The sequence below is a fragment of the Tiliqua scincoides genome, chromosome 6 (genome assembly GCF_035046505.1).
Source record: "Tiliqua scincoides isolate rTilSci1 chromosome 6, rTilSci1.hap2, whole genome shotgun sequence".
NCBI classification, from domain to species: Eukaryota; Metazoa; Chordata; class Lepidosauria; order Squamata; family Scincidae; genus Tiliqua; species Tiliqua scincoides.
In genome coordinates, this window is record NC_089826.1 from 8,060,781 (window position 1) to 8,082,824 (window position 22,044).

Sequence of the window (22,044 nt, forward strand, 5' to 3'; positions counted from 1 at the left end):
AGCATGGCTCTCCCTGTCACTCCAAATAACTGCCCATTCAAATAATGTTGAGTGTTTGTGAATGTAAAGCTCCCTCCAAGGACTCATTGGCTGTCTGGTTTGGGAGCTTTGGAATGCTGCCTGGCTGCCTGATTCTTAGCATCACACCACCTTTTCCTTCCTCTGTTAGTGAAAGCTAATAATGATGGGTGGGGAGTTCAGTGGCAGCTTGACTTCCTTCCTTCACCCTCTCCTGCTCTTTGGACACTTGGAAAGGTCCAAATTTGCTCTTGCTCTGGGTCGTCAATAGGTTACTGCCCAAGTCAGGGCACACAGTATAAGGAAGAAGCAGGCAGGGTCTGATGAGCTGGCTCTGAGTCATTTTCTTCCACGGAAGATCCTTTCCCAGGGCAGTTGACAGTTCCATCAGGCTGTTCATTACTGTCTCACCTGGAGGTGTTGCTCAGCCCTCTTAAGAAGTCAAGTCCGTCCAACTAATGTGAAACCTGGAGGATTTGTGTGTTCTTAAGGTCCTGTTCTGTGGTGTGTGTTAATAATTTGTATCATAAGAACATAAGAACAGCCCTACTGGATCAGGCCATAGGCCCATCTAGTCCAGCTTCCTGTATCTCACAGCGGCCCCACCAAATGCCCCAGGGAGCACACCAGATAATAAGAGACCTCATCCTGGTGCCCTCCCTTGCATCTGGCGTTCTGACTTGGCCCCCTTATTCTGCTGGGTCAGTGGTTCCCAAACTGTCGGCTGAGACCCACTGGTGGGTCACGACCTGATTGTTGGTGTGTCTCCAAAGGGTTGTTTTTTTTTTTTGCTATAACTTTTGATAGAATAGAGATATTTCAATGAACATAAGAACAGCCCCACTGGATCAGGCCATAGGCCCATCCTATGGGAAGATACAGCTTCCTGTATCTTACAGCGGCCCACCAAATGCCCCAGGGAGCACACCAGATAACAACAAGACCTGCAAGGCCTCCTGGGAATTGTAGTTAAGAACATAAGAACAGCCCCACTGGATCAGGCCATTGGCCCATCTAGTCCAGCTTCCTGCATCTCACAGCGGCCCACCAAATGCCCCAGGGAGCACACAAGACAACAAGAGACCTGCATCCTGGTGCCCTCCCTTGGCATTCTGACATAGCCCATTTCTAAAATCAGGAGGTTGCGCATACACATCATGGCTTGTAAATCCCTCATGATTTTACTGTCATCATCAATTCACTAAAAGCGAGAACTCCAAAGCAGCTAACAATATTAAAACAACCACGGTAAGAAAAAAAAAAAAAGGGCAGTCTACAACATTGGCACCATGGCCGAGAGGGCCGTACTCCCAATTGGCTGCTACTGAATTTCACTCGTACATCAAAGCTGGGATTCGAACACGAGGTGGAAGATTCAGGCAACAGTGGCTTTTTAAAAAATGCTTGAGAATCTCCCATTCGAGAGCACATGCATGGGCCTGATCTAGCCTGTGATCATGGAGGGGAGAAAGTTGCAGTTCCCCTGCCCTTGCCATGATCCCAATCTGGATTGCCCCTCTTCCCCATGTGTGCCATTTACAGAGTAAAGCAAGCAGAGCATGGCCAATGATCGAAGACGTATCTAGTCCCCAAGATTGCTGGTGAACATCTAAGTGCTATTCGTAGTCTCTTTACCCCTGCCTGTGTCAAGCACGGGAGATGGTGAACAATGAGCTATAGCTCATTGCCTTCAAATATTAACACACATAAAGGCTGTAATAAATTTCTGGGGAAAGCAGCTGTTTAAATCTGACACTTGCTGTTGTTGATTTCAGAGGCTTCAGCCCTATTCCAGGAGTGCTTGAATAACTTCGACTCTGCCAGCGCCAGCACAGTTGCTATGAAATAGTGCTCTTTTTGTGAAGGAAAATATGTCTGGCAAAACAACAGAGGGCACCCCTGATGTTTCTCTCTGTGCTTTGTATCTAGGTCCACCTTCCCTTTGCTGTGGTTGGCAGCACTGAAGAAGTGAAGATTGGCAATAAGATGGCCAAAGCCCGGCAGTACCCGTGGGGAGTTGTGCAGGGTACGTCAACAGGGAAGGAGCCTGTGTGTTCTTTTGTACCGGCCCAGGGGAACTGGGTCATTGCGTAAAATGGTACTGAGTGGATGCTGTCAAGCAGCTCCTTTGAGTCCAAGAAAAAGAGAAGCAAAGAGCGTCAAGGTGGTGGGTGGGTTTCCAAAGAGTTGCCACAGGTGCGCAACACAAAAGTTGCAGTCCTATATACGCTCACATCCGATTAGTAGAGTAGGTCCAATTGAATTTAATGGGAATTACCCTGCACATGCCCGATCTCGTCTGATCTCGGAAACTAAGCAGGGTCAGGCCTGGTTAGTACTTGGATGGGAGACCGCCTGGGAATACCGGGTGCTGTAGGCTTATACCATGATCTCGGAAGCTAAGCAGGGTCAGGCCTGGTTAGTACTTGGATGGGAGACCGCCTGGGAATACCGGGTGCTGTAGGCTTATACCATAGTCTTTCGAGACTGAGGGTTGCCAACCAACCAGACATGGATAGAATTGGGCTGTAAGTCACCTCATGGGGATGTTGTCAGGACCACAGCAGGGTAATTCACGTGAAGCTCTTTGCACACTCAGAAAGTGCTGTGCAAATGCTCGTGGCTTTGGGTGGCAGCTGGGTCCAGGCAGCTCCCGTTGGCCATCTCCATATCGTGCCCACGTTTGCCCTCACTTACCCCCTCTATGCTGGGAAGGCTGTTTTTGGTGCACAGCGGTCTCCAGTTCAGAGACGGCTGCTCTAGACTTCCGGGGGGTGGGCGGAATTCAAGTGTGGCCTCAAGCACTGGTCAATGTGGCTGGGCCTGAAAATCCTTATTGCTGTTACCTTGGCATAGAACTCTGATACGAACCCTTAGAATGATGGGAGGGTAATACATAAATGTTTGTCATGTTGTAGCTATTAATAACGCAGTATTCTTCCAAGTGAAATTGGGCTTTCAGCAGAAAGGGAACTTGCAGCGTAATCCCATGCATGTCAACTCAGGTTCCGTTGGAACAGGGCAGGTTTCCATCCAGTCCTTGCTTTCGGTTCTGGAGGAGCCCTTTCTTTCTTATACACCCTTCTCCCCACCCCTTTTCACTTTGCAGTTGAAAATGAAAACCACTGTGACTTTGTGAAGCTTCGCGAGATGCTGATCCGAGTGAACATGGAGGACCTGAGGGAGCAGACTCACAGCCGGCACTACGAGCTGTATCGCCGCTGCAAGCTGGAAGAAATGGGATTCAAGGACACCGACCCCGACAGCAAACCATTCAGGTAGGAAAGGGGCAGGTGAGCCGCCTGCGGAAGCAACAGGTGCGAAAAGCTTGGCGTGTTCCTGGAGGGGTCCTCGGGAAACCAAGGCCCCAAATTCAGTCCTTAGCTTTTCCAGGTGGAGAGGAAACATCTGAAACCTTGGCAAACTGCTGCTGGTTGGAGCCAAACAGGTGAATAGTTTGACCTGGTATGTTCATTTCTATGGATAAAGACACTATCCTGTAAGGATCTATCCTAAGAGGTGGTGCAGCATAGCCGCAGAGAGATTATGCTACAAAGGGAGTCTTAGTTTGAATTTTACCTGTGCCAAAGATTCACTAGGCAGCTTTAGTAAGTCACCCAGTCCTCCTGTCTGCAACATTTGGTTTGAGAACATCAATCTTTCGAGGACATTGCGAGGATTGTAACAAGATAACGTACATGAAGCACTCTGAAGAGCTTTGGAACATACTGTATCAATATTGATTGATGTTGCACTCCCAGGGTTCACATCCTGAGTGCTAGTGGAGGAACCAAGTCAAGCTTTAATAATCCAGGGATGCTTTTAGGCAAACTAGAGGACATCAATAGTTAGCATTACTCCGTGGCTGGAACTGAGAAAATTCTTTGCATTGCCTCGATGTGTCAGGTGACAAGAGAGGGTTCAACCTTCTGATCCTCTGACTTGGAGGAACCAAGTCAAGCTTTAATAATCCAGGTATGCTTTTAGGAAAACTAGAGGACATCAGTAGTTAGCATTACTCCGTGGCTGGAACTGAGAAAATTCTCTGCAGTGCCTGGATGTGTCAGGTGACAAGAGAGGGTTCAACCTTCTGATCCTCTGACTTGGAGGAATCAAGTCAAGCTTTAATAATCCAGGGATGCTTTTAGGCAAACTAGAGGACCTCAGTAGTTAGCATTACTCCGTGGCTGGAACTGAGAAAATTCTCTGCAGTGCCTGGATGTGTCAGGTGACAAGAGAGGGTTCAACCTTCTGATCCTCTGACTTGGAGGAACCAAGTCAAGCTTTAATAATCCAGGTATGCTTTTAGGAAAACTAGAGGACCTCAGTAGTTAGCATTACTCCGTGGCTGGAACTGAGAAAATTCTCTGCAGTGCCTGGATGTGTCAGGTGACAAGAGAGGGTTCAACCTTCTGATCCTCTGACTTGGAGGAACCAAGTCAAGCTTTAATAATCCAGGTATGCTTTTAGGAAAACTAGAGGACCTCAGTAGTTAGCATTACTCTGTGGCTGGAACTGAGAAAATTCTCTGCAGTGCCTGGATGTGTCAGGTGACAAGAGAGGGTTCAACCTTCTGATCCTCTGACTTGGAGGAACCAAGTCAAGCTTTAATAATCCAGGGATGCTTTTAGGCAAACTAGAGGACCTCAGTAGTTAGCATTACTCCGTGGCTGGAACTGAGAAAATTCTCTGCAGTGCCTGGATGTGTCAGGTGACAAGAGAGGGTTCAACCTTCTGATCCTCTGACTTGGAGGAACCAAGTCAAGCTTTAATAATCCAGGGATGCTTTTAGGCAAACTAGAGGACCTCAGTAGTTAGCATTACTCTGTGGCTGGAACTGAGAAAATTTTCTGCAGTGCCTGGATGTGTCAGGTGACAAGAGAGGGTTCAACCTTCTGATCCTCTGACTTGGAGGAACCAAGTCAAGCTTTAATAATCCAGGTATGCTTTTAGGAAAACTAGAGGACATCAGTAGTTAGCATTACTCCGTGGCTGGAACTGAGAAAATTCTCTGCAGTGCCTGGATGTGTCAGGTGACAAGAGAGGGTTCAACCTTCTGATCCTCTGTATTGTGGCCCAAATTCAAAATATCCACCTTCCAGTTGCTCTTTGGCCCAAATCAAACTTGCACCTTTTCGTTGGGTAAATACATCCATGAGCTTCAACTCATGTGGGATTTGCAACCACACATTCACGGCAATCCAGGGTTTTCTCTGTGGCAAAAGCTGCACTACCCCTCCTCCTGCACTTCCAGTCATCCTCTGGCAGACTTCCTATCCTATATCTGCATGTATCCCGACAGCTGAAAAGAGTGGGCACTTCCTCATTCTTTTCTGAGGGCAATAAATACCCTGTTCTTGCCAATGGCAGCAGGATTCATGTGCTAATGACCTGCTCACATGTTTGTTCCCACTGATTGGCAGTCTATGCTTGAACTGATTACACAGGCCTACAAAATTGAGGGTCAGAAAAGTTTTTTCCCAAATTTTATGGTGGTTTGATATGAATTTGGGGTGCTGATTCCAAAAATGTCATCCGTTTTGCCCTATCACGTCTAGTTTTGGAGATATTGTGGAGCCATGGTGTAGGCTTCCTCATGAGGAAGCTGCTTGAACCATTCACTAAAGAGGCTATGCCATAGCTCTAAAACTAGATCTGTTAGGGCAGAAAGGATGCCATTTTTGGAATCAGCACCCCAAATATACCCACTGATTGGTGTAACGTTTAAGGAAGCAAAATGTATGTTGGCCTGTGTTGTTTTTCTGCAATGCCGGAAAGACTGGAAAGCGGGGAAGAAGACGAAGATTTGTTAGCTATGCAAGCAGAGCACATGATACCCTGTATGTACAGTGGCTTCTTTAGGTCCAAGAAAAATTTAATATGGGTTATTAACACTCTTGTTGGGCATGGAATGAGGGTGAGGCACTGAAGTCCCACAAGCTTCTGAAATCCACCCAGTGGCATAGCTAGAGGGGAATGCAAAGCACTAAGTTTTGCAGGGAGCCTCACCACAGCCTGCAAGCGGCCTCTCGGCTCCCCTTTGCAGCCGATCTGGGCAGGGGGGCCAAAACGGAGGCGAATGTTTCCATTGTGGCAGCGTCGTCCCCCTAGCCGTGCTGCCCAGGGTCACTTGCACCCATGGACCAGGGTCACTTGCACCCATGCAGCTCCATTTTGCTCCCCCTGCCCAGAATGGCTTCAAAGGCGGAGGGGCCACTTGCACGCTGCAGTGAGGCTCCCTGCAAAACTTAGTGCTTTGCACCCCCTCTAGCTACACCCCTGATCTTACCAGGTATACTACCAGTTGTTTAGGTGCCGCCTCCGTCAAACCCTGTCCTCTGATTATGATGGCTCCTTAGCCGAATCTGCCCAAGCACCCTTTTGGTTCCTTTGCCAGCGTTGTGTAGCAGCAAGTGACAGATGATGTTGGGTTCTCATTCCCCACCTACCCTGTCCTGTTTTTCTCCCCAGCCATGTGGCTCAGCTGGTTGCCTTCACAGCCTGCCAAGTTGTGCTTGGCCAACATGGTCCAGAGCCAAAGCCTGGTTCCTGTTTAACTGCTGCTAAGTCAGTTAGTGCCTAATCGGCGCCTTACGGACATTAAATTTTCCAACACTGATCCTACAATGAAGTTTTTAATTAGGTAAAAGGATGTTTACGCTATTTCCTGGGAATGCAAATGGCACAATGAGCTAGACAGGTACGTCGCCATAAGAAATGAATGCATTTATGCTTCATTTCTGGGGATTTGGCTTTGTGCTCCTCTTGCTCACAACGAAGGAGCTCCAGCAAATTCTCTGAGCTTGGAGCAGCAACTGTTACCCTGCACATGCCCAATCTTGTCTGATCTCGGAAGCTAAGCAGGGTCGGGCCTGGTTAGTACTTGGATGGGAGACTGCCTGGGAATACCGGGTGCTGTAGGCTTATACCATGATCTCAGAAGCTAAGCAGGGTCAGGCCTGGTTAGTACTTGGATGGGAGACCGCCTGGGAATACCAGGTGCTGTAGGCTTATACCATGATCTCGGAAGCTAAGCAGGGTCAGGCCTGGTTAGTACTTGGATGGGAGACTGCCTGGGTATACCTGGTGCTGTAGGCTTATACCATGATCTCGGAAGCTAAGCAGGGTCAGGCTTGGTTAGTACTTGGATGGGAGACCGCTTGGGAATACTGGGTACTGTAGGCTTATACCGTAGTCTTTCAAGACTGAAGGTTGCCAGCCAAGCATTGGGGACATGTGGATACCCACAACACACAGAATCAAAGCTGCTATGGAGAAACAAGGGCTTTACGTTAACTGAGGCTACTTCAGTTTTAGCCTGTGTAACTTGGTTCCTCATTCCTGCTCCCCAGTTACTTTACTGAGGACTGTTTCCTCAGTGTCTTGAGTAGCAAGGTAGAAAAATCTTGCATTTCTTTTTTTCAGATTCACAGCCCAATCCTATGAACAATTACTCGGATTCAGTGGGGGCTTACTTAATCAATGGGGCGTACTCCCAGGGAAGAGTGACTAGGACTAGGCTGTCATTCTCTTAAAAGCAGCACTGCAGGCTTCGCCTCCTCAAACCAGCCTGGCTTCTCCAGCAGGCCTGCATTCCTTTCTGACAGGGAGTCGTCAGTGTTCCGTAAACTCTGAAACCAGCCCGGGAAAGAGGTGGCGTCAAACCGTTTACTCGGGGAAGGATGTGGCAAATGAAATAAGGGACTTCCCAAGGAGCAGGGAAACTTCAGCAAGCTCCTTGGCGTCTCTGGTTTATAATTGCCAGACAGCAAGCAGCTGTCTGTGACATTTGAGTGTATTTCTAAAAAAACCAAAGCAGGGTTGGTGTGTGGCGTGGGGAGAATTGCTTGTTCTGGTTTGTGGAGGCCATGAGAGAAAGGCGTGGTTGTCACCACAGAGAAATATCGCTGTTGGGTCTTGTTTCCTTCCTAAGACTTTTCTGCATCGTTTTCAGAGTTGTTGTGTGGAGACTGAGCTGAGGTGCTTCCATGCCACAGCTGTCTTGGCTTGGGTGTACACATATAGGATTGGGACAGTCCCTGTTTTACATATCTCGTTTTACAATGTACAAGAGATGTTCCTAAGCCACTGTCATAAAACCAGACAAATTGCTGCTCAGTCTGCTGGTATGAAGAAGACTTAAGTGTTATAAGGTGCAATCCTAACCCCTTATGTCAGTGCTTTCCAGCATTGACTTAAGGGCAATGCAGCTCCGAGGTAAGGGAACAAACATTCCCTTACATTGAGGAGGCCTCCGTGAGTGACACCCAACTGCAGGATGAAGCACATGTCCCATTGGCACGGCTATGCCAGTGCTGGAAAGTCCTGATATAAGGGGTTAGGATTGCGCCCTTAACAGGATTTTCCTCCCTTCTTACGTGGATATTGGTCTCTCTTGGTATTTAATTGAGGTTTGGTTCTCTTTTTTTCTCCTCCCCGTCCCTTTTTTGCCATTTCTTTCACAAGTCTCCAAGAGACCTATGAAGCCAAGAGGAACGAATTCCTGGGTGAGCTCCAGAAGAAGGAAGAAGAAATGAGGCAAATGTTTGTTATGCGGGTCAAAGAGAAAGAAGCTGAGCTGAAAGAAGCTGAAAAGGATGTAAGTTGGTCCTAGGAAAGGGGACTGTGATGGTAGTTTCAGGTCTGGGATGATCCCTGTGTTCATGGGTGGGAACGAAGCCTCTGGGGTTTGGAAACCACAATTGGATTTATTAGCAACTTGGTTTTGAAACCTTTCATTTGGGTCCTTTTGTACAAGAGCATCAGCAGGGCCATGCGTTGGTTAGACACAAATCCAGACCTGCAAATCCGTCACCTCCAGAGTGAGGTTGGGGGTTGAAGCAAGGAGTTTGAAGCTGGAGGCGAGACTTGGGATATAGCTGGGTCAGCTGAAGTTTAAGTGCAGCAGGTAGAAGGGACTGCTCTGTTGTTCAGGTGAGTGCAGACAGTCAGGCTTCTGCCACTGATATTGGGCATGGCCAATCTAGAGGCTTCAACACTGTCTTAACCAAAGAGAGCCAAAAGTCCCTTTCCTCCGTCCTTCCCTTTTGAGCTGCTTCTTCAGTTTTGCATTAGAATCTTTTGTATCTAATAGTAGCGTAGCTACGGGGGTGTGCGGTGCCACGGTAAATATTTCAGGAGCCACAATGTGCCATGTAACTGTCATAAGAACAGAAGAACAGTCCCATTGGATCAGGCCATAGGCCCATCTAGTCCAGCTTCCTGTATCTCACAGCGGCCCACCAAATGCCCCAGGGAGCACACCAGATAACAAGAGACCTCATTCTGGTGCCCTCCTTTGCATCTGGCATTCTGACATAGCCCATTTCTAAAATCAGGAGGTTGTTCATGCACATCATGGCTTGTAACCCGAAATGGATTTTTCCTCCAGAAACTGGTCCAATCCCCTTTTAAAGGCGTCCAGGCCAGACGCCATCACCACATCCTGTGGCAAGGAGTTCCACACACCAACCACACGCTGACACGCTGTCGTTGCCCAGTATGGCTCCAATGGTGAGTGGGAGGGGCCGGTTACATGGCACATTGTGGCTCCTGCAGTACTTAGTGTCCCCTGTATACCACCCCCCAGTAAGTACACTTCTGGTATCTAGCAAGGAAATCACATCCTCTCTCTCTCTCTCACTCTGTGTTACTTCGGCAGCTTCACGAGAAGTTTGACCACCTAAAGCGGACTCACCAAGAAGAGAAGAAAAAGGTAGAAGATAAGAAGAATGAACTCGAGGAGGAGCTAAGCAACTTCCAAAAGAAAAAAGCCGCAGCCCAGCTCTTACAGTCCCAGGGGCAACAGGCGGGTTCTCAGCAAACCAAGAAAGACAAGGACAAGAAAAAGTAAGCGGTTGTCCCAGGCCAGGTCATTTGAGCTTCTGTTCCGGTGTGCTGTCTTCTTGTTGCATGTCTGTATTTGCTTCTTCCCATTATCAGACTGGAAACTGGGCCTTTCCACCTCCTCCTCCCCCCCCCACTTTTTTTTTAAAAAAACCAGACTTTATAAAATAAAATATTTTTGCTAAGACGGAAGGGGCAGCAGGGAGGGGAATATGACTTTTATTTTATTTTTTTATACAGAGGGTACCTAAATACTATTTTGTAAAGCTGACTTGTTTGATAAGAGAAGCAAGAGCAGTAGGAAAGTGGGGAGTGAGGGGTGAGCCAGCCAGGAATTGGCTGAACCAATTTTGCGATAGTCATGGACTTTTATTCTTGAAGCCAAATCTGTTGTGGTCTCTTAAGTTCTCCCTCACCTCCTCAGGGATGCTTTAAAGGCCTGTGCTTCTTGTTTGCAGAATCTAAGGTGAGATGGGTTGTGCAGACACAAACAGTACCTTGAGCATTAACTGTGGTTAAGGGATTGAAATTGGGCCTCTGAGTTCCAAAAATTTGAGAGCCTCCCCAAATTTACCTTAATGGTGGTTAAGGAGAAGGGGCGAAAAATTACTCCTGGACTAGGGGATGGAGCGTTAACCATAATTGACACCCCAGCAAGTATTTTATTTGTTTCTGCCAGAAGTATTTTCAGCACAGATTGGTCAGTGCCAGTGTTGTGAATTTTTGGAAGGGTGGCTGTTACTACAAGTTGTATCTTTAGTTATGTTGTGAATGTATTCTATGTGGTGCCAATTCAATATCTTAAGCTAGCGCAAACTGCCAAATAGTGTTGGGAATTCTGCTCTTGCATTCTGGTCCCTGTTGGAAAAACTTAGTGTTGTGACCAAGTGCAGTGAGACAGTTCCAGACCTTGGCAATCAAGGCTTGGCCATGATTGGCTGTGGAAGTGGAGGAAAAGCTGATGTGTTCCTATCGCCAGCCATAGGAGTGTTGTGCATATGTGGGACGCTGAGCATGAATCTCCCAAGGGTTTCAAGAGAGACCAGAGGACATGCCAGGGCAGCTTTTGTATAGTGGCCTTTTGAAGCATACTCGTTGCCTGGTTCTTCTCCGAGAAAGAGATAACCATAGCAGGCTTGGCCTTCTTTTTCATAGTAAGTGTGCACAGGTCCATAGTGTGACTGCCAAGCCAACCCTTTCCCTCCTCATTGTCACTGAGACCATTCTCTGCTCATTTTGATGGCTTCCAGGGCTCCAACCCAGATTGCCACATTTTCCTGTGCAAATTACACTGCATGTGCAGTGCCCGAAAGAAACATGGCAACCATGACTGAAGTGCAAGTGACCACTGAGGTCAACTGAACATGTAAAGAGCCTCGGAGAGCATGGCTGGCCACCCAGCCAGCTGACTTAACAGTATTGTACTCGCACTTCTCTAATTCAATTTTCATTGCATAGGATTGTATGCGAGCCTGCTAGCCACCAACTGTTTCCAAAGTGTCTAGCTAATTGCCCCAGAGAAGCTCATCACTGGGAGAGAAGGTGATCACCTCTTTTGCTCTTGCTACTGGGAATGGCACTAAAGGGGTGAGGAGGGGCCCCTTGCAGGGTGTGTTTAGGCACCTGCAAAACTTAGTACTGTGTAGCCCCTCTAACTATGCTATTGCTAGCAGGAGAAAGCTCGTGCCATGAAAAATGTAAACTGAGCGTTACCTGCTGTGTGCCACTGTGGCTACAATGAACAGTGTTGGTCACAAAGTAAAAGTGAAACAGGAATTACCTTGTTCAAGAAGTGCTGAAGAAGCTAGTTAATCTGGGCTCACAGCCATCAGAACAGGGATTACTCCTCTAAACCTGTCTTCTTGCAGGTGATCAGCACTCTGGTTCAGAGTGCTGATCACCCAAAACATCTGGTGGAACAGAAGTTATCTCCAAAGGGTGTCTTCATAGCCATTCCACCTCCCTTCCTTTCTTTGTTGGCTGTGCTTGGTCTGTGTTATAACTAGAAGGGTAAAGAGTCTTGTGGCATCCTTAAGACCAAGAAATACATTGTGGCGTAGGCTTTCATGGGGTAGAGTCCATTTAGATACGTGACATGGTGTCCTATGTTGGCAGTTATATGTTGGAAAGTTATGGTTAGATGAGGATGGGAGAGACTGGAGTTCAAATCCTCCTCAGCTATAAAACTCTTTTTGATCCGGTCGCTCTCTCTCAGTCTAACCTACCTCACAGGGTTGTTGTGATGATTAAATGGGAGGGAGAGAGCCATGTACACTGCCCTGAGCATCTTGGAGAAAGGGCAGGGTTAAAACGAAATAGTAACTACATTGAGAGGAGGTGGAAGAGGCTGTAAACAATAGGGTAAAAAATGCTGGGACAGCTGAGGGAGGGCAATAGGACTATCGCATTTCTATGAGAGATCTCTGCATGTGCCCCCAGAGGACAACACTTGAGCATCGGCTGGTGCGCACAAAAGCTTATGCCCCAATGAGTGTAAACTGGTACCACAAGACATTTTGCTGCATTTGCTATGAACACACTAATGTGTCTCCTAAATGAAGTTGTCTTTCGCAGTTGATGAAAAGAGAAGAGGGTCTTGATCACTTTTGCTTCTTGTCCTACTTTTTTCGAAAGGGCGTGTTGGGGGTGGGGAGGGGAGAAGAATCGGTGTGTAGACTTTGTTTTTTAGAAATGAAGGATTTTTTTTAAGCAGAATGTTATTTTATGAAGCAATCTTTACATGGAAGAACTCTTATTTTTTGCCTGTGAAATTGTACCTGTTTAGATTCACCGTTGTGATTGGTTGACATGGTTGAGGAAATCTGTTTCCAAATTCAATTGAATTTGCAAATAAAAACTTCAGTTTTAAAACAGGAGAATGTTTTAACTGGAGAAATGTCAGCTCAATAGAAATTATTCTCAATATTTGCTGACAAATATAGGCTCATTTGGTCTAGTGCAACACAGCCCTGGATCCCATGGCTTCCTCGTGAAGTGCGGTACCACAGGGGCGCACTTTGTTGTGGAGCTGTTAAGAAGCATGGGACACAATCCATCAGGAAGTTCTCCTGTGCAAAGCCCACAGAAAGACCAGCAGCTGCCTGAGAACATCATGTGCTTCCTGGGCAGCTCCCAGTCATTTCAATGGGGATTGTACAGGACAAATCTCTTCGTCCTGAGTTATGTGACCCATTTTTAGTTGTCTGTTAATGTTCAGTTTCTAAAAGTTCAAACTAACTTGGGATCATTTTGGTGAGCTTGGATGCTGTTTTTCTAATCCCAGGTACATGGGGCTGATTGTGGTTTTCCAGTGAGGAAGGGAAATCGCTCTGGATATGCTCGGAAGTAGTTTTCTGCTATTATAGCAGCATCTTCTAGGGCTGAGCTTTGGTGGCATTGAGAGGTATTTTTGAGACTGAACCTTGGCTAGCATGAAGCCGTTTGCCTCCCTTTGCTCTGTAGAATCACGATTCCTGATCATTTGTAATAATATATGTATATTATCAGGCAGCACTTTCTTTCCAAACAAAACCCACCGCTATTGATTCTCAGTGAAGCTTGTTTGTAGTTTGTAGGCGCTTGAGAGATGTGCCAGTAAATAAAAACAAAACAAAAAACCAATAGAAATCTGACTTGCCTTTCAGATTTGCAACCCCAAATGGATGTCTTAACTACCTTTTACTCATTGACGAGAGATTCAATAGGGAGGTGTGTATGCACTAAGAGAGCCTCTCTTGTCTAATCAGAACACATTGTGCAAATTAAACATATTTTCATATATATCTATGTTGTGCATGGCTCTTCCTCCTTCCAGATCTAGCCTTTCAAAGAATTGGGGCTTTGGGAAGGGCAGCAGGGGAAGAAAGTGCATTTACCCCTTCAGAGATTTAGGGTTCCAACCCCTGGGTTGGGGAATGGGATGAAACCTGAAGAAATGGCAGCTCTTAGCATCTCTGTCCAAGCATTTCTTTTTCGGAGGGATCCCCAAAAGGCAGATACTGGGTACTGTGCTTGGAAAATAAAAGATCATTGGAGTATATGATTGTACCAAACACTCTTGGCACATTCCAGGATTCCTCCCTCTCCTTCCTCCCCTGGCCAGAAGAGCTAGAAGTGTGACTAAGGGATAAAAACAGGAAAGGGAAGATGAGATTCTCAAGGTTATGTTAATGGTACTGTAGGATCATAAAGTCTTTTGTCATGTGTATTATCTGTTTTCTATGACTGGAGTTCCCCCTACTGGCTGTGTTCTGTCATTGCACCTGTTATTATCTAACAGTCACCCACAGGATTTGCACATACAATATATTAAGGAGGACTGCTTGCAATGAGGCCAATTCTCAAGTATATAGACTAATGGTTCTCAAACTTCCTGGGAGTTTTACTGCCAGGATAAGTCTTTGCAGGGGAGGGAGTGAGGGCAGTGACACAATCCCCAGGATCGCATTGCTAAGGGGGGGGGGTGCTTTTACTTACAGGTGGCTGCAGGACGTTGCAGGAGGTGTGGGGAGTGCAGCGCAGCCCTCCGCAGGGCTCCCTGATGCTTAGAACATTGAAAAAAGAAGGTGCAAACTATTTCCTAGTTGCAAATACAAAGAGGAAGTGCTTTCTGCCTGCTTTGTTTCAACGTTCTAAGCATCGGGGAGCCCTGCAGAGGTCTGTGCTGTGCTCCCCACACCTCCTGCAAGTGCTGCAGGAGAAGAGCTGCACACCAGAGTACAAGTGGAAGTGTACCAGCACATGTATCCTCCCCAAAATCCCATTAAGTTGGAGAAGTTGCAACAGGCTCTAAGAACCACACGTTGTCCCACTCTCCAAGAACCTGGCATGGACTTCTGGAATCCTCGAAAGCCGTGGTTGTCAAACTGGTGGGTTGTGACCCACCAGTTCATGTAATGCTTCCCCCATCTCTTTAAGGGGTGGGGAAAGGGGAGGGAGGCAGCGATGCAGTCCCCAGGATTGTGTCACTAGGGGGGGCGGGGGGGCTTGCACCCACTTTTGGTGACTGTTCCAAGCCTCGGGGAGCACTGTGCAGGGCTCCCCGCACCTCCTGTAGCCTGCTGCAGCCCTGCCTTCTGAAAGTAAGTGCAAAGCACCCCCCCTCAACCCCCGTAGCCACACGATCCTGGGGATCACATCACTGCCTTAGCCCCCTCCCCTACAAGAACTTACTGAGGGAGTGAAGCTCCCTCAAAGTTTGAGAACCACTGCCCTAAAGAAAGGGCAGGATATAGGTTGTACCTCTTGGTGTTCCTATGTATATAGGTTAGGGAGTGACTGGTCAGTAGCTATAGGATGTGTCAGTTACAACAGGTACAGAATGTGGTATTTGTCTTGGAGGTGAGGATGCAGGGATACATTGCAGGGTATGAACTGTAATCCTAGTTCAGCAGGGACTGAGGTTGGAAATTGCAGCACTGGAAGGATGTTGGGGCTTGGTTGGTGAGGTTCTGAGATGAACCTGACTGGTTCCTGTAGGAAAAGGCTAGATGAGCCTGTTGGTCAGCTGAGACCTGGGCCAAGTGCAGAAGCACCTCAGTTTGGCTGCAATGTAAACATTTGTGTTGGCAGTTCAAAGCGTAGTAGAGCGTTTCACGTAAAATACTCCTCTGTGGGTTTTTAATGCTTAGTGTTGAAACCAAGAGTTTCAAATTGCCCGATTATTCTTTGGCTGTCCAGAAGCAGCCTGAATGCTGCAGAAGACTCCCCAGGCGCTGGAGTTCGTGCAAAGTGTTTCTGACTTGAGGAAGGGATAGTATTGTTAGCAGAGAGATTGTAATGACCGAAGTGGATCAACTCACAAAGAAATCAGCCCATTTAGTTTTGTTAATTCTGAGCCATGTATTTGCTTGTCCACTGTATTGGCACTATTCACCGTATAGTGTTCAGTTGGTGTAAGTTGCCCACAGTTTTTGTCTGGGCTCTGTGCCTGCAAATCAGATATTCTTAGGTACAAAGCATGCAGAATTGTTACACCAGGTTAGCGACTTGCCAATGAACTGGTCCTCAATGAATCTGCAATGAAATCTTTGCATCCCAGCCTGTCAAGGCAATGCATGAACACTTGCTGCTTTCTGTGGCTTTCTTATTTATTCCACCAGAGGGCGCCAACCTGTGTGCGCTTTCCCCCCCTTTTCACATATGGGCAGTGCAAATTAACTGTCCCTGTAATGAAACCAGAAGTACACACTTCTAAGTTTCATGGCAGCACACTAGGAGCTTGGTCAGGGTTTGTGGTTGGGGGGGTGGGGTGTAGCAAACCCCTCTAGACTCAGAGGAAGAACTGCACACAAGAGTACAAGTGGAAGTGTACCAGCGCACTGCAGTTTCATGCAGAAGTTTTGAAGGTCAATCCCTGGCATCCCCTGTTTAGAAAGATCTTCAGTAAAAGCCCTGGGAAAGGTTCTTCTCTGCCTGAGACCCTGAAAAGTTGCTGCCAGCCAGTGCAGACAGGTCTGGCCTAGATCAGTGGTCTGCCTCGGCACGAAGGCTTGGAGCTTCCAACTCCTTTGGTTGGGCAAAGCTCCTACATGTGAAAAGACGGGGCACTTTGGTTGATGTGCTGTGTCTTTGCTACTCAGTTTCCCACTTTAGTGCAATGAGAATTAGCATGGATTGCGAACCTGAAGGGATGGTTTCTCATTCCTTCTCGTCTCATAATAATCCTTTTGCATGAGCTTCTAGCCACAAGCAGGAAGCTGTTTTCGGCTTGCTCACCTTTTCCCATTGTTTCTTCTTTTGAATTTTCCCCTCTTTTTGATTTGCTATTATTTCTAACATTTTTGTTTTTATTTTTGTTTTTTAATTTGCAGTTCAAGCTTCACATAAAGCCTGCCAAGTGAAAGGATGTTCCTGCATTCACCTGCTTTTGCAGTAATGTGTTTCAGTCATCTTATATATATATATATATATATACATATTTTTTTTCTTCTAAACTCAAATTCTTCTAAACACAAATTCTGAATATAACCCCATATTAGTTGGGTTGGGTGGGTGGGTGATTCTTTAGCCTTGGGCTTTATTGGAATATTCTTGTCCTGGCTTCTCAGGAGAACTTAAATCTCTGAAATTGGAGCAAGGGCTAGATTGCAAGTGTATTCACATGGCTCTTGTTTACACCAGTAGCAATCCTAGCCCCTGTGCCAGCTGGGGCCAGGACTGCAAAATGCAGCCCCCCCACCCGAAGTGTCCGGAGGTCTCCGAAGGGTGTGAAAACATCACTTCCAGTTTTCCCGAGAAACTGGAAGTGATGTTTTCATGCCCCCAGAAGGCCTCCAGAAGGCCTCTTTTTACACACATGCACGCGCGCACACACACACACACACACACACACACACACACTGCTCTGTTCTGCTTCCTTCCTATCAGCTGTGGCTTCACCATTTCCAGATAGTTAATGGACCCTCTAAAGCAAATTTGCATGTAGAGCATCAAAGAACTGGAACTCTACTTGCTCCCAGAGGGTTGCATTGTGTTTTCTTTGCCCCCACTATAGTAACAATCTACATAATCCCGTGGGACCGCCTTTTTAGTAAAGAACACCTGTAGAATTTTGAGAGAAGATCTTATCTTTGGGTGGAAAACCAGGCGTGTTGTGTTCTAAGTCCACCAGTTCTTCTCAGAACAGGGATTCTCCTTGAATCAGTGTGTAAGTTTAGGAAGCTGGGTAGCGGAGGAGATTTTGCATGCTATGAATTGACTTTGCTTGACTTTCCACTTGCACAGCAACCTCTGCATCTTCCTGGATGTTTTCGCTTTGTTCTGCACCTTCTAACTTAACTCAGAGGCTTTGATTCCTTTTTAACCAAGCTTCTCTGCTTAAAGGACATAACAAGAAATATTGCATGTATCCATTCTACAGCTGCAAATTCTTGATTGATGGGAGAATTTTCTACCCTAAGCATTTTTTACTTTAAGAAGCCATGGGAACACCAAGGAGCCCAGTAAATACATCTCTGAAATACTAATGTGCTTCTCAAAGACCAGGAATTATCAAAGGAATAAGTGATCCACATATTCTGAAATGGAGCCATGAAATCCATGCCCTTCAAGCTCAGTTTTATGAATGACAATAATTTTTGTTATTAGTCTTCACATAAGGAAATACACAGTCCTACCCATTTCAGACTAAGTCCACACAGGAATAGTAGCTTGGAATAAAAATTCAGCTTTTAGTTTCCCTACCAGTATATAACAACTCCAATCCTTAATATTGCAATGCTGATGTAGGAACTAGCCATGACATCATCGCTCCTACATGATTTCCCTTGTTCGAGTGTTATCAAAGTGGGGAAGGGTTGAGCTATGGCAAAGAGGCAACCAAGATTCTCCTGTTCCACAAGGTCAGCTCTCAGACTCTATTTGTCCAGCAGTGGTTCACAGCTGATCAGTGATGAAAGTTTGACTGGGCCAGGGCTTTGGGATTGCTGTTAAAAACCTGGATCAGCTGGGACTTGGACAGTTGGGAAACGGTATAGCGGTTCCTAAACTTCTCAGCGTCATAACCCACCTTGTCTTCTGTGGTGGGTCATGATGCAGGAATGACTCACCAGGAGGGTGGAAGGGCCTCTTCTGGGTCACACCAGGCCAGTAACTCACTCTACTGGCCTTGGCAGGCCATTCTGAGACACGCAGAGGGCAGTAGAATAGGTCGCCAGCCTGGTGCAACCCAGAAAATACCTCCCCGTCCTCCTGGTGAGTAATTCAACTTCTGAAATGGCTCCAATTTGGAGCAAAACCTGAAGAAAGCTGGTGGGAGAGCCTAGGCTGCAACCCACTTTAAGTGGGCTCACAACTCACAGTTTGGGAAACTCTGGGCTGACTGAATGAAGTATGTATTGCCAGGCTAGGATCCTAGGTAACTGCAGGAAGAGCTCTTTGCACAATTTTAGAAGTGCAGCTAAGCTGTGTGTGTGTTAAGTGTGCAAAGTGTGACATTGACTAAGACTGTTTAGAAATACACACTCATATAGTTACACTCACCAAAGAGACAGGATTGGTTGAAGTTCCCTGTTGAGTGTATATGATAGGGGTGTGTGTATGTGCATATACAAAGTGACCTTGTTGCCCTGAAAGATAAGATCTTGACTCTTGGGATATAAAAAACAAAAATTGAGACGTAGAAGGTGACAGTGTTGGGGGCTGTGATTCTTTGCGGGGTTGTGCAGGGGTTAACTGAAGGTGAACTCCTTGCCTCACCCTGACTGTCCATGAAAAGGATATTCCTGTTTTGATGGGTTGCAGTGATATCCGAGCTGCCAAACTAATAACTAAGGTGATAGCTCCTGTATAGCCCATCCCATTTTGTGTGACAAGCTGGGGCCAAACATGGAGCAGTAGCAGAAAGGATTTGTCTTGCCACTGCAATGACCTTCAGAAGAATTGTTGCTCCCTCCTTGCTGACGTGTTCATTATATTGATATGATTATCCGAGCTTCCACCCCTCCCAGGGAACCTTGGGAGCTGTAGCTGGTCAGGCAAGTAGGTGTTTTCTTACAGAAGTTTCAGCACCACTGTTAAAACTATTCCTCAGATTTCTTTATGGGATAGGGAGCCATGACAGTTAAACCATTTTAAAAGCTGCCTGCTGCTGTTAATATAGGAAGGTGAGAGAAAAGGACAGGTGTCTCATCGGTATTGCTTCTAACTTTTCTTTTGCTTGCAGATGGTATTTTCCAGGCAAGGCAAATGAATTTTCACATATGCAAGACCTCCTTTTTTTTTGTCTTTTTAAAAATGACTAGGAAACTAACTAGAGCACTTATAGTTTTCTGTGACGTCCCTTTCTGGGCAGAATCTTTTCCTTTCTGATACATTCCAAGAGGCGGTGACCTGTGTTTACTCTCTGACTTTCGGATTGCAGTCCCTTCTGCTCAGTAGCGTAGCCAGAGGGGGGCAGCAACATAAGTATTGCACGTGCTGCACATTGCTCAAATGAGCGTTGCCATTGCCAGTGGTTCCGACAGAAGTGGGAGGGGCCGTTCACAAGGCACATACCTGCAGTACTTAGCATGTCGCTTCCCTCTGGCTATAGCGCTGCTTCTGTTGTTACACTGCCAACTTTCCCTCTTCTCCTGGCTAGATAACCTCCTGTTTCTTGCCTTCTAAAACCCTTTTTTTGAAATTACACTTACCACACAAGTCATTCTCCTGCCTGCCTTTCAGGTTCCAACCTTGCTTGCTCCTGCCAAACCACTAAGGTGGAATTTTTTTTTCATTTTCTTTGTCACACTCTGAACTGCACCAGTGTTAACTGAAAGGCCCATCTCTGGGCCGCTTTGACTTTGCACGTGGGCTAAACGTGGTTCTTAGGGAGAGGATGAGATGGCTGTGACCTGCCAACATGGCGTATGGAAACTGGAAGAAGGGGCAGTGTCAACCCGAGATCCAAGCAGCTTACCCTAAATTCCCTAGGCCTTGGACAGAAGGAGCCAGTTTCCTGACCATGCGCTACTTCCTCCGATTGTGCAAATCCGTACTCAAGTTTCCCGAAGCTTGAATGCTTGTGTGCTATGCTTGCACCGGCCATGTCTGTGTACGTCTGATATTTTTTCCTTGGGCTTTTGTCACAGCTTCATGTGTGTGTCGTTCCTGATTAGTTTAGAGATCCCTTCTGGGAGATGCCCAAGTGCCTTCCAAGATATGGTCAAATGGTGACATTTAATTTCAGATGTGGGGTGAGTAGAGATGACACCTTATCAAATGTTAACTGCGTGCATGTGACTGCTTGGCAAACCACTCTTACGTGGCCTGCCACCAGCCGGCATGGAGACCTTGGCCACGTATCTCCATCTGATGAGAAATCCAAAGAAACAGGAGGGTGGTAAAGTCATCCTCCCCCTTAGTCTTGCAACTAAGCCCACAAAAGTTGAAACCAAAAAAAAGGGTTACTAACCCTTCAATGCAAATCCTCTGTGGCCGATCAACAGCTGCAAGTGACTATGATATGTGTGCTCCACTTGGGGGCTCCGGTGGAGACCCTGCCCAGTTATGATGTGTTTGTGGTGGTTTCCCACCCCTTCACATTGGTCTCCTCGCCTGCCCCAGTAAAGGTCTAAACTAGCCTGTTTCTTTTGAATGACTCCACATGGTGAATGCCAGTGACATAGGCTGGAGGGGGTGTAAAGCGCTAAATTTTTCAGGTGCCTGAATGCACCAGAATGCCAATGCAAGGGAGGGCACCAGGATGGAGGTCTCTTGTTGTCTGGTGTGCTCCCTGGGGCATTTGGTGGGCCGCTGTGAGATACAGGAAGCTGTATCATACCAGAAATGAAATGGTATGAACCATTTCAACCTGAAATGGGGAATAACAGTTGTCACTACCTAGGAGCTGGTTTATAGGAAATATTCCATAGGGACAAGCTTAAATAATGTCACACTGACTTCTGCTGGACTGTGAATTGGGCTTTATTGATTAGGCAGTCAGAAAAGCCATCTGGGCTGATTTGTGACTTTTAGGGCGCAATCCTAACCCCTTATGTCAGTGATTTCCACTGACATAAGGGCAGTGCAGCTCTGAGGTAAGGGAACAAACATTCCCTCACTTTGAGGAGGCCACCGTGAGTGACACCCAACTGCAGGATGCAGCACATGTCCCATTGGCACTGCTATGCCAGTGCTGAAAAGCACCGACCTAAGGGGTTAGGATTGCGCCCTTAGAAGACTAAAAAGCTGTTCAAGGTGTCTAAAATGGGGAGTGGCAAAAATAAATATTGGGCAACCCCAAGAACTCTGTATGGGTTCCGGATTGAATAAACAGAGCTTTGAGAACGGTTGTCCTTGCAGAAAACAGATTGTTGAAATGCATGTGGGATTTTCATCCAGTGCAAGCTTGAGGTTCACATCCCCTCTTAGAGTAGGAGTGGACAACTGGTAGATTCCTTCACTCCTGCAGATGCCCAGTCCAACGTGCTTTTGGATGTGTATCAGATTTACCTTCACAGTTCCTGCTCCAGCAGATGAAACATGCCTGGATCCCCTTTATCGAATGGAAGTGCTGCTTCACAGCTGTGGAACCAAGGTCTCGCCCTGCTTTAGAAACCCCCTGCATCATGTTTAGTTCACTTCCTTCTGCACTTGCTTTTCTTTTCTGTATCTGTGCCTTTCTTCACAGTAATCCTTGGCTCTGCACGGAATAATGTTCCTCTTCAAAACTTTTTGGATGTGCTTTCACCTTTGCAT

At 46.7% G+C, this 22,044-nt stretch overlaps 1 protein-coding gene and 1 pseudogene across 2 annotated transcripts in view; both read left to right on the top strand.

The window, feature by feature from the left end:
- SEPTIN11 (septin 11) overlaps positions 1–22,044 on the top strand; it is a 91,298-nt gene that overhangs the window by 63,226 nt on the left and 6,028 nt on the right. Inside the window, exons 6-10 of one of the 2 annotated variants that reach the window (XM_066632249.1) lie at positions 1,948–2,044; positions 3,128–3,296; positions 8,485–8,617; positions 9,680–9,867; positions 16,677–16,770. In XM_066632249.1, coding sequence (XP_066488346.1) covers positions 1,948–2,044; positions 3,128–3,296; positions 8,485–8,617; positions 9,680–9,867; positions 16,677–16,692 — 603 coding nt within the window. In that variant the 3' untranslated portion in view covers positions 16,693–16,770. Of the gene's footprint in view, positions 1–1,947; positions 2,045–3,127; positions 3,297–8,484; positions 8,618–9,679; positions 9,868–16,676; positions 16,771–22,044 lie in introns of those variants that run through there. The other variant, XM_066632248.1, reaches the window with a different exon arrangement.
- On the top strand, positions 2,282–2,398 carry LOC136656162 (5S ribosomal RNA; annotated as a pseudogene).